General features: G+C 35.4%; 1 protein-coding gene across 3 annotated transcripts in view; it reads left to right on the forward strand.

Annotated features, from left to right (window-relative positions):
* Positions 1-1,549: 1,549 nt before the first annotated feature.
* The window catches only part of LOC117337923 (protein spire homolog 1-like), a 76,270-nt gene continuing 64,009 nt past the window's right edge, over positions 1,550-13,810 (forward strand). For all 3 annotated transcript variants that reach the window (XM_033899067.1, XM_033899068.1, XM_033899069.1), the window contains exon 1: positions 1,550-1,891. In XM_033899067.1, coding sequence (XP_033754958.1) covers positions 1,615-1,891 — 277 coding nt within the window. In that variant the 5' untranslated portion in view covers positions 1,550-1,614. The remainder of the gene's footprint in view (positions 1,892-13,810) is intronic.

The following is a 13,810-nucleotide window of genomic DNA, read 5'->3' on the forward strand; positions in this document are numbered from 1 at the left end:
TCTAGCCAGGGACGTATGTCCTCCGTTTCTAACAGTCTAGCCAGGGACGTGTATCCTCTATTCCCATCAGTCTAGCCAGGGACGTATATCCTCTATTCCCATCAGTCTAGCCAGGGACGTGTATCCTCTGTTTCTAACAGTCTAGCCAGGGACGTATATCCTCTGTTTCCATCAGTCTAGCCAGGGACGTATATCGTCTGTTTCCATCAGTCTAGCCAGGGACGTATATCTTCTGGTGGAAATATTCTCCACCATCTAATAAACCCAGAAGTATCCTCAAATGTATATATTCGCCACGTAGTACTGTGTTGGTAAATTTTTACATTGTTTTAGTTTACCTTACAGTGTTCTAATACAACAAAAAAACTTGCACACCACGAAACAGAAGAATCTTTGTAGCATTATGTTTAATTGTGCTGACAAATATAGGTTTTTATTTTTTTAAAGAAGAAGAAGAATGCCAATACTTCAAACGAAATGTTTAGGGTTATTTCACCGTCGTCTCCAACCTCTCCCCCAGAACCCAAACCTCGATCAGGATTTGCAGTGAAACGTTCTGTTTTTGTTACACCCCCACCGTCCCCCATCAATGCCGAATGTAATTAAAATCCGAACAAGAAAAGACTTCCAAGATTAGTCCGGCTAGATATGAAAATCTGATCTACTGATACTTCATTTCCAGCGCTCCCATTTCCAGGAACAAATGTTACATTATTTTCTTGAAAAATCGCTTGATATTTGTATGTTAAGCTAAAATGAATTCTGGGTTTCGTTTGAGCTTATCAATATCATTTTAAAAAACGTCGTCATTACTTTTTTCAGTTAAAATTTTCTCAACTTTTGTCAAAATAACAATAGGTATATGTCTCTGGTATAGGCCAGGCCTCTTTCAAAAGGCAGTAACTGATTTTTAGATAATACCAATGGGCAAGGGAAATAACTCGTCCGTGTCTAGTCGAATTTAGTACATCTCAATCAACATAATCTAGACAACAGATATTAATTAAAGGAAATATAACAATAATAAAATCAGTGACAAATACAGTCTATGATGGTGTTAAAAACCCAAACTCACAAGCATACTTTAAGCTTGCAGCATACTACATATGAAATAAACACAATTTTTATTTAGTAATCTGGCCTAAATGCTTTCCGCGTCATAATTTGGACAAACATGACTTTAGTCAATCTACAGGGGCGTGTGATATATATATATTCAAAGTTAATACGTCTCATGATTATCTAGAAAGAATCTCACTTGATACTGTACTGTAGCTAGCTAGGTTTCTTGACTTTAATTAATTGATTACTATTGGAGGCCTAACTGTTAAACTTATTAATTAATGGTATTTGATGTATTCTACTGAAGATTAAGCGTTTTCCACACAAACTCTATCGAGTTGCCAATATAATATACTAAAACATGTTTCCTGGTACTTTGTATAGGGAAATGCGTGGTATTTGCTGGTATGTTACCTTGTGTATTGTACACATGTCCAATCAACCAGAACATTTCCGTACGGAGTTATGCCCCTTGTAAATACCTCGGCAGTGCAAAGCATTTTTTGACACTCAGTTGGTAAGGCAAGCTAGAGCCATGTCCTATCCGAAACCATGGCGCAGACGAGTCCCACAGGATCTAAAAGCTCGAAAAGGGAACTCTTGTCACTAAAGGATATACTGACATTGTTTAACAATCCTATAAATGAGGATCAAGCATGGGCTGTGTGCCATCAGTGTGCCCAGTTCTTCCAATCAACATCGGATCGTTCAAAATACCGGGAATTTTATAAGAATGGAGCCCGGGCCATACGTATACGACCCGATGGAGAAATTGTGATAGAAGTCTCTGAATATGACATAAGTTTCGGATCAGGGAAAGGTCCACCTTGTAAGTAGTGATATTTCTAGTTTATAATTTATTATAATTTTCCCTCACACGAATGTTCAGTGGAGTGACTGTCCCCCATGTTTTGTTTGAGGTAGGGGTCACCTGGCGTATAGTTCACCTATGTGGGGCATAACGGTAATTACCTGTCTCATGGTATGTGCTATTGTCACGCTTGTTACCTACGTTCTGTGACATTATCTAATATCAAACCGAACGAATGTTTTTGTAGTAATTTGATCCAAGTTTTGTTGTGTGTAGGTCTAGTCATGCTTTCAGCCATGTTCCACATACTAAGGTCTATTAAAATGCACAAGCTTAACGTTAGCCCACATGTATGACAGTGTAAGAAACGATTCTGGTATAGTGAGGTGGAGGGGGCATTTTTCATAATTGCCTAATATATTCTTGATTATATTGGTGTATTATGTTGATGTTAAATTTACTGACTGAGTGATTAAAATGAAGAGCTATGTATTTTTTTTTGACATTTTGTGGTAAAATGTGTGCATTGATTATTGATATTACAAATATGTATGCATATGGCAAATATATCCAGATAAGAATGAATACAAAATCCCAAACCCACAAGATAACCAGAACAGTTAACATGTAAATATCTTAATTGGTTACGTACTATGTCAAAGATCAGTTTTGGCCATAGTCCACTGGCCATGGTTGTGTATTTGATTATAATGCCAATATCAACTCCGCTAAAGTCTTTTACACATCCTGGGAACTTAAACATGTGTAAAAGGAAAGGGTTGGTGGGACTTGTTCATACAAAGCATAGCTGACAGGGCATTCTTTACAATAGATTATCATACCGGTGATACTGCAGATTCAATTTTGATTCCTATTGAGTATTGGGACACTTGCCAGTAATATGTGTTTCTGTTTTGTGTTTTCATAATTGACACACACCAAAATCCCACAGTGGTAGTATGTGGAATTATATATAGTATTGACTTTTGGGAGGGTACAGGGAGGGGGGCATGCAGTGTTGCTGTTAGCTGGTCTTTGTTATTGACTGCTAAAATACAGGGTTCGATTCCTGATAATTGCGCCAGAGTCAAGGGTTCGATTTCTGTAGGGGCCCTCAGCAAGTGTTCTTGCACAAATGCATCTCAAAAGTATTTTTCTGTTCTTGCACACATGCATCTGAAAAGGAAATTTGGTTTTGACTTGGCCTGGGATGTAAAATGGATATTTACTCTAGTCTCTGGTACTCTGACCTGAAATTTAAAAGTGGAACCCATGAAACTTTTTTAGATGGCCCATAGCCTGCCTAGCTACCTTTATAGCTAACTCATTCTGCTGTATGCTTTCTCCGCCCAAAAGAGAGCTTGATATTTCAGCTTCGAATCCAGGTTCTGATGTGTATCCTCTTATCAAGCACTCAATTTATTTGAAACATGAGGTTTTGTCAAACCCATCGAAGTAATTCCGTTTGGTCAAAATGCAAATATTATATATATGCTTCAACTTGGTTGTTCCATTTTCACTACTCATGTACTTAGTCGAGCTACTCAAATGTAATTAAACGGCCTTCCTAGTCCCATTTATTTTCTTAATATAGGCTTAAAAAGGCTATAGGGATTGCTTCAATGCAAACTCTGGTGACAATATCTTTGGGACAACACACCAGCTAACGACAGAGTACAAACTGGTGCCTCACAGCTCAGTCAGGTATATGAAATGCGGCAACCAATTGCAACTTAAAGTACATTCACAACATCAAAATCTATCTAATAGAATTTGCATTGAAATATTTACCAACACAAAACAACAATTGTAAACTTGTGTTTCCTGATTATGAGTTGTGGTAGAGTTGGATACTACTGGTACATATTTCACACTTCATGCCTATGTGAATTGATACTTGCCTGAAGACAATAAAGCTATCATGATCAGGGGCTGGTTTTATTTGAGCAGTGGGTAGATGTATACAACACATGACCTGGTGGTGGACTGGTGACACAGAAGAATCATATATATATACGTATACTTCACAAGGTTCTGAGGCTTCAAGTGCCACTTGTCAATATGTACACAGTTAGGACATTTACGGCACCACAACAGTATTACTGGGAATAGTAAGCTTTTGTTGACAGTCACGCAGGTGGTTTTTGTAAAGTGTCAATCACCTAGGATTGATTGGAATGCTTATCGGATTTGGCAAATTGCAATGAAAATGTGAAAAATGCAATCAATAAGTAATTTATAGAATTTTTGTTAAAAAGAATACACCTGAATACAGAGAATTTATGAATTACAGGTAACCATAGATTGTTATGAAGATATTCAAATACATGTGTGTGTGTTGTGTATGTGTTTCAGATATTTTTATATGTTATGTACACTTCTTGAATCCTCAGAGTTTTGTGAAAAATATATCCAAATTCAGATCTTCGTTTTGATATTTTAGAGTTTTGTAAAAAAAAATATTTCCATTTTATGTCTTAAAAAAATTCATGTGGTTTGTGTTTTACTATAAGGGGAAAGATGAAAGAAACTAGCTCTATTGTTTCTGTATTTAGCATAGTGTTGTTTGAGTACCTGCACAGACTCAAGTTTGTTATTAGGTGTACCTGTGCTGCTTTCAGTATAAGGAAGTGTTTTGGAACAAATGCAAACAATATGTAACATTTATTTGATCATGATAATGGCATGTTTACAGAGCTAAAATTCTATTGACAATTTAACTTTTCAAACTGATTTAAAAATTAACTGTCATTTATATATGTTTTTCATTTTTTTAGTAACATTCGGCCCTCTGTTGTATAAGTAGCATTCATCCCTCTGTTGAATTGGTAACATTCAGCCTTCAGTTGTATAAGTAGCATTCAGCCCTCTGTTGAATTGGTTACATTCAGCCCTCTGTTGAATTGGTTACATTCAGCCTTCTGTTGAATTGGTAACATTCAGCCTTCAGTTGAATTGGTAACATTCAGTTTTCAGTTGAATTAGTAACATTCAGTTTTCACTTGAATTAGTAACATTCAGCCTTCTGTTGAATTGGTTGCATTCAGCCTTCTGTTGAATTGGTAACATTCAGTTTTCAGTTGTATAAGTAGCATTCAGCCCTCTGTTGAATTGGTTACATTCAGCCCTCTGTTGAATTGGTTACATTCAGCCTTCTGTTGAATTGGTAACATTCAGCCTTCAGTTGAATTAGTAACATTCAGTTTTCAGTTGAATTAGTAACATTCAGTTTTCACTTGAATTAGTAACATTCAGCCTTCTGTTGAATTGGTTGCATTCAGCCTTCTTTTGAATTGGTAACATTCAGTTTTCAGTTGAATTAGTAACATTCGGCCTTCTGTTGTATACTATAAGTAGTATTCAGCCCTCTGTTGAATTGGTAACATTCAGTCTTCAGTGGAATAAGTAGCATTCAGCCTTCTGTTGAATTAGTTACATTCAGCCTTCTGTTGAATAAGTTACATTCAGCCTTCTGTTGAATTAGTTACATTCAGCCTTCTGTTGAATAAGTTACATTCAGCCTTCTGTTGAATAATTAAAATTACATTCAGCCTTCTGTTGAATAATTAAGTTACATTCAGCCTTCTGTTGAATAAGTTACACTCAGCCTTCAGTTAGATATAGTGACAAAAGTAAACCTAGGTTGAGCCAGTAATAGTTTTCTTGATTGAAACCAATTGACTTCCAACTGAACAAAATCTGTTTGGTCTGTCATGTCTGTCAATATGTCCAGTAAATCCGTACTTTGGCCTGATAAAACATCCCTTTAGAACAATATTGACAAGGATAAGACGAAAAAAGACATCATTTATTGCTTTTCAGACCCTATAAAAACTAAATACCTTTAGTATGGAGTACATGGTATTGTTATGTAATCATAAACTTTTTATGAAAACTAATATTGCTTATAGAGCTCTTGCTTACCTACTAAACTTTCTGGAGAGGCAGTAAAGGAAGGAGATGCAAAAGCGTTTATTTTTGGCCAGAAGTGAGAAGATATTAACAGGTTATGCAAAATGTTTTATCTGAATGCATATATGTTTATTTCATTGGTTTTTGAAAAGAAAAGAAAAATATTTTCAATAAGTTAAGTTTAGAATCTTTCCCTTTGATCAGTTCATAAAATATTCTAAATATCCTAATGGAAATTTTGTAAGCTCTTGTATAAATGGCTTACAGGTAACCGTAGGGTGTAAACCTTTTCACCAATACCGGGTATGCTAGCTATACTGTAGTAAATATAAGTTGTTGGGTACGTGTCCTAATCGTATTTAAAGTGTTTTAAGAAGTTGTATTATTAAAAGGAATACCTAAGAAAGCAAAAAGTAGAATAAAGTGCAATAGTACGGTAAAGGATTAATTTGGCTGTGAAATGTAGCTATATAGGTGGAATTATATAAAGAGACTCGGCCATCGTCTTTATTTTGTTCCACATACATGAGGTCAGAAATCTTGACAGACAAATTTATATAACATTTAAATCTGTAGTGTCTTTAAAAGCAAAGTTGTGAAAGATACCAACTATTTTGCCGAACTAAATTGTGAAATATATTGTAAAACCGGTATTAATATTCTTTTTATAGACATTTTCATTTTTACGGAAAATCTTGTAAAGATGAAAATTGTCTAAAATCTTTGAAAAAGGTATTCTTGTCTAAAATCTTTGAATGATCCAGGGTATTTTGTCTGAAGTTTTTGGTCAGTTGTATAGAGTAATGTGTTCTGTATATGTTGATTGGTGTTTTACTGAGAAAGTTTTATTTTTCATAAGTGAAAGATAACACTTTTTACTAATTTGATAGTTTTCCACATTTCTCAGGAAAAATATATATGTAAAATAGCCATATACAGTGCATTCCGCTTAATCGGGTTGCCTATTTGCGGGGACTTTTTACCCGATTAACCGACTTACCCGATAAGCCGAAATGCACGTCGCCATCTTGGATTTGGTCCGTAATGGTAGTCAGACTTGGGTCGATTTTGGATGAAAATATTTGCGTTATTATTGTTAATAAACGGTGTTTTTGTTTGTGCTTTTACTGATGTCAAATTGTCAGATTACTATTACTAATTGTATAAAAATGTGTGTATTAAAATAACAAAACCTTAATGATTTTCTTATTCGCGGCACAGTACAATCGTAGCACCTCAAATCGGGGGGTCATACATCCCTGTTTCATCCGTGTGTTCCTAATTTGACATACGATCTAAGGACTCGCCGACAATTACATCTAAAATCATTTATGTTTATCATAGAGACATTCTTATGTTCGCTTTGAAGTTTAAAATATTCCATATTATTTCCAATTACCAAAGCACAGAGATCGGAGAAACCGAGTTTATTTAGGTCGTTTCCTGTGGTATAAATTTATACGAACTTGACACTGGCAGTCACTGATAAAACAACACGAAATCCAATGTAATGTTTTTATTAACCAGTTCTAATCCTAACCTGAATAGGAATTATGAGCTAACGTCGGGCGTCTGTCCTTTTACTGCTCGCTACTGATTTTTAACTCACCTGTGTATCGGTGTCGTCACATTTCCCCGTGGCGAACCCCTCACTTTGGATTCGCCACATACAGTAAGCGGTGATATCAATCGATCTGTAGCAATATCAGACCCAGGTAAAAACCTATTGTTTTGGTTTTTGCTTCGAAGATTTTACATCCCAGACGTAAAAGTTTAATTGTCTAGTCGCTTAATTATGCTTTTAAAACCCCATTACGTTTTGCCTGCTGCTGACTCTAAAAATAACATTTAATTTTACCCACAATTCTTAGTCGACTTCCTGTTGGGGAAAAACCACACGAGGCAGAATCAACAACAACACAGTTCTGAACATGACAAAACCCCGACATAACATTACCGTTTAAGGTAATATTTAACTGTTTTTTGACATTTGAACCATCAAAATTACACTATTTGTTGATAAATGTCTAAAACTTAAAGAAATACGCGATGACTTTCGTGAAAATCGGAGCATTTCTATTTTTTGTCCCGATTGTTCTATTCGAATAACCGAAAAATACGACTTTTCCAACCCAATTAAACGAATTTTTTTAACATGATTTAAGAGAAAATGGTTTTGGTTTTTGAAATTTTACCCAATTAAACGAAATACCCGATTAAGCGTTACCCGATTAAGTGGAATGCACTGTATACCATTACTTGGAAGAATTTAAGGGCTTACAAAAAGATCAAAATCACTCACCTACTATAGTTACACATAGGTCAAAGGTCATTATACTCTATGCAGATAAGGAAAGGGGAGTTGACGATTTTATCACTCTAACATGCATATGTATACCTTTAATATTTGGTTCAATTTACCCACCAAACATTTTCCCTTTACTTTTGTATTTAGACGTGAACTAGCTATAGCTAGCTATTCCAATAGCCTTACAGTTGACCTTACAAAGTCACATTGACCTTGTTACCTTCCTACACAATAGGGTTCTGATACAGGTATACCGTAGGTAACTCCCCCAACTGACTGAAGTAACATATATAGATCTCTGAATCATGATTCACAGTTGGAGGAATTCAATTTCAATAATAGGGATGACTGTATGGGTACAACCCTCATGGACTGAGAATCGTATCCCAAGCAAAGTCGGGTAATGAGATGTCTTCAATTGTTGTTCACACACTTGTTCGCTTGAAAGAGCCAATGAATTTTGACTAACAGATATACCTGGCTACTTTAGTGTCATCCCAACCTGTGATTTTACACCTGAATGTACTGTACGGGGTAGGCACTGGCCATCTTGGTTAAATCTGATTCAGTGGTACGTTTTTTTTAAATGTCATACACACACAGATGACAGTTACTTTATTGGACATTTAACTTCATTTTTTATATCCACTGTTCTAGTCTTAAGTCTGGTATGAATATGAAGATCTAAATCTGCATGAGATATTATGTTCGCATGCATGCAATAGACAGACAGATTTACAGACGTTACACAGACAAATCGAGATACAGACGCACAGACAAAATCTTTACTAGATAATTATTATACCCCTTTATTGTCGGGAATATATGATCACTAAAACCCATGTTGACAGCATTACTATATATGTCTAGGCAATAAAATTTCAAGATACCTACTTGTGGGTAAAGAAACCACTAGACATAAATCCATAGAGAATACCTCTATCTATGTAGATTTTAAAGTTATTTCCTTCATTTATAGAGTCATGAAAGACATAACTATGGGCATGCAAAAATAAACATTTGATGTTTGTGAGGGAGATTTATGACTCCTGATTTTGGACCCTATAACTTTGGATATCCATTTTCAGATATACTTCTTTATTGTTTCAGTATTTTAGAAATTAATGTCCACACAAAAAGCAGATTTAAACATGTAGTTTTCTGGTGTTTTTTTTGTCAAAAGGAGGGCTTTCAATGTACTTTTCTTGGATTTAAAAATTGGACATGCATATATATAAGTCTCCCTTTTAGAAATTCCAACAAATTTTGTAAGTTTGTCAGCTTTAAAGCCACTGCTACCTGTACAAAAGTGTAATATTTCAAAGCAATATGCATGCAGAATGATCCGACATCTTAGGAATAAGTCACTCACATATATATTTTGGAAAATGTACCTAACTGTACATGTATTATAATGAAAAGTACATGTGCAGCTGATGAATGATACATCTTGCTGAAACTTTTAACTTTTTTTTGTAAACTTTTCTGTGGCCTTGTTACAGTAGCCTTTTCTATGTGTTTTTCTGGTGACCCATGGTGTCACCGTGGGGTGTCTCTGTGGATGTTTAATCAGCCAGAAACTGTCACCTGTCAATATTCCAGGTGACAAGTGGATAATTGCACCAATCAGTTACAGGTAATTATATACCAGGTAAATGTCCCCCCACCATCAGCTCAACTGATAAATCTCTCAGTAAGTCCTCCGACCCTAACAACTCTGGTATGTCACAGAAATGTTTCTCCAGAAACCTTCACCAATCCAACACATACACATTTGGTATACATACGGTATACATATCAAATTTTGTATTCATGTACTGCATCTGTGAAAGCAAAGCAATTCAAAGCAGTAATTGCATTCCAAAACCATCCTGGATATGATTTGAAGACATCTTCAGCAAATTATTATCTAATAAGTTAGGTGTTGTCATGATGCCTATATGGGTGTCCTCGAGCTCTTGTACCCCGGTATGTATACAAACTGACAGCTTCATGCAAATTACAAACAGGTAAATACCTTAGTCATCCCAGTTACCTGTAAATGTTCTTGTTACTTTTTTTTTAGGTGTGGTGCTAGATCTAGATTGTATCTGTAGTTTGTGTACTCTACCATATGTACATTTGTATGCATAACAGTACATGTGCATATAAGTTCATTATAGCAAAAGCTTTGGCCTTGAAATTAATCCATGTATAAAGAAGTGATCACTTTACATTCATTTAAAATAACTGCATGTCCATCAAAACAATTGCAAAAAGCAATATCTTTGAATTGTTCATTCCACAACAATTGTGGAATTTGGAATCTACAAATTAAGAGAGATATATATAGCAATATACTAACAATTAATTATGCATAAGAAAGTTTCAGTTTATAATTAGTTACTTGCAAGATATTTATATACTAGGAACATGTACAGGTGGCTATACAATCAATTAATTCAGTCTATATTTGAACCATTTCAAATAAAAAAGCCCATTTAGTAATAAATAATTAACATGGTATAATACATAAGTGTAAACAGTACTAGTCTCTGTACTAAAATCAATAGAACCACAGTTACTGCTATACAATGTTATCAACAGTTCCCTCTAGACGTTTTCGGATGTCATATTGGATACACTGTTCTCATCAGATCAATATAGAAATCCCCGAACCTTGGGGTGTGATCGACAGAGAATATCTCCAACCTGAGGGTGGGGATTGGTTGGGTTGGGAGGGTATTCTTAGTTTAACCAGTGGTTCTAGACTATAAAGATTTCACTCAGACGGTTGTAAATTCTTTTTCTGTCACAGGGAATGATTATTTTTCTCCCATCATCCTATTTTATTTACACAGCGTCCTATTGTTCAAATATATTGATGTGACATAATGGAATATTTGTCATGACGTCATTGTATTGTTGCTGTGATGTCAATGAATTGTTACCAGTATTTGCTATTTGCCATACCTAAGGGGTTGACAAGAAGAATTACACCCTAATGGATGATAGGGAAATGTTGTATGTAGGGTCTTATGTTCGCCTTTTCTAGTGTTTAAATTAGCAACTTCATTCTTAAACGGATTTCAATCAAACTTAATACCTCCAATAAGTTCATTATCCAGGGTTAGTTCTAGAATTAATTGAAGAATTGAACACCAGTCACAAGAATTTGTGGCAAACTAAAGGATATGTATTCTGTCAATGGAAACAGTCTGTTTCTAATTGAATTCCTAATTTGGATGGACACTGCCCCTTCTGTAAAACATTTTTCTCTTTCAATGATGATAAAATAATAATTTCTAATTGCGTTGGGTCTATTGTTTCTTTTTGGAGATTCTGCTTGTATCAAAGCAGTACCAGATAAAACCATGCAACAATACAGCCAGTGTATATAATGACTGTAAGTGAATCTATTGGGGGACATGGCCGACTCTCACAGAAGATGTATTCAACAGTGTAGGAGGGCTATTGATTTAGGAAGGACAACACCAACTACTACTGGCACTTTACTCAGACAGAAAAGGCTGGTTTTCATGCAGACATATACTACATAGGAGGCTAAAGTATGTCCTGCTTCAATCTGAGCATTTGATTAACATTTGGCCGGTAGAATGTCTGTTAATGCTAAAGGCCAACGACTGCAAGTTGTTATACGTATACTGTTTAGAAAATGTCAGAATTAATCGATGGATTTCTCTTCAAAATTCAGGTTTTCGCTTTATTAGCAGTTTCTCTGTGTATGTGATGCGGCATTGAATATGTTGTACTGACAGATATATATTAACTTGCCAAATGCTGAGCTGTATTTTTTGTAAAATGACAACATAATTTCTAAAACTTTTATCTGTTTTTTTGAAATCACATTTTTTTTCTGTATGAGTAAATGTCAGAAGGGATCTCACTGGGACCTCTGGCTAAAGTCTTCCCTTGACCACTCTGAATCTCTGTAGCATGCTTAGCATTATATTGCATCTAGTATTTACCAGTGTTGCACAAGTTTTACGAAACAATCCTCATTTGACAAACCATCCTTACATTATAAATATGTCCTATAATGTACTCAGTATCTGAGAAGTATAGGAGAAGCATATATCACTCAAGAAAAGCTGAACTATATAGGAATCGAAGCCTTTTGTTTTTACCCTGATATAACTGATTTTTTCAAACCTTTAAAATTGGTTTGTTTTTGTTTAACGTCCTATTAACAGCCAGGGTCATTTAAGGACGTGCCAGGTTTTGGAGGTGGAGGAAAGCCGGAGTACCCGGAGAAAAACCACCGGCCTGCGGTCAGTACCTGGCAACTGCCCCACGTAGGTTTCGAACTCGCAGCCCAGTGGTGGAGGGCTAGTGTTAAAGTGTCGGTACACCTTAACCACTTGGCCACCGCGGCCCCATACCATATTTGGTCAATTGACAACTGTTTGGGAATAGCTGGCTCAAATAATCTACATCAGGAAAGCACATGTTGTGTCATTGATGGGAAATTAAAACAAGAAATATCTTTAAAAAAAATAAATGGCATAGTTTTAATGCTGGTGGTTAATGTAAAACTGCCGGTGAAATAAATTTACGAACTAGGGCATTTCAGCACAGATAACAGAATTATATCAGTTAGAATCATTTTTGGCGATAATAAGACTGCATTTGAATCAGGAATATAATTTTATTGATGTGTCATTTGAATTAATTATACATCCACTTATTCAGCTTGTATTCAATCTTAACTTTGTTTCGTTTTTAACTGCATATCTGCATTTTGCATTTACCGCTACATTGACCGATCATATACTTTATCTTGACCAGTAACGCCACCTGTCGCGTCATATCCGGGGCCAGAAGAATATTATACGGCTATGCCGAAAACAAACATTTCTACCTACCATGTATATATCAGATATAAATAAAAAGAGTTGTTCAGTATGAACTACGGGTCAGAATTGCGCCCTATCATATTAATCACACTTCAAGCACTTAAACACACTTAGGATTAAGAACCCCTACTCGAAATAAAAGTACATTGTTATCTGTAACCACCAGCATCAGTTATTATAAGGTGGTTACAGAGGCTCAGAGGTTAACAACACAAGTACATAATTACTAGGAAGATTTTATGTAATCAATAGAAATGCAGATGATGAAGGTAAATAGCATCTTGCGGAGCTAAAAAACAATCTCTACGCAGACCATATTAAGGGGTAAACAACAGGACAAAGTATGGAGCACAGGATGGTCAGACCTAGTGATAGGCCGATAAAAAATATTGAAACAAATTAATTGATGTGAAAAAAGAAATAAAAAAACAAAATTTTTCTGGCCATTGTGGGAAACTGTCACCTAGCGATGATAGGGAATTATATGTCGTCACATACACATACCTGCAGTTTTAAAGATTTTGGAAGTTTTTAGGACTTCATTGAGAAAAATATACAGCTTTATATAGCTATAGCTAGAAATGGGCCTAAAATATGATACAGACATATATTATATATAGATCCTATCTGTAAGGACAGGACACTAAAAGACAATAAATTTGTAGCGAAGAAATATGGCACTACATGACTTTCAAAAGGCACAGAACAAGTATACTTCTTCATGGGAAATGTTTAGCTCGCACATTAGTGATTAGAACAGTCCAAAGGTGACAGTGTTTAGAAACAAACCCAGAATACTAAAATCTAAACAAAGTCATAATTAACGAAAAATTGATAATTAATTATTTTCATGGAGAGCCT

Source organism: Pecten maximus, chromosome 11 (assembly GCF_902652985.1).
Source record: "Pecten maximus chromosome 11, xPecMax1.1, whole genome shotgun sequence".
NCBI lineage: Eukaryota > Metazoa > Mollusca > Bivalvia > Pectinida > Pectinidae > Pecten > Pecten maximus.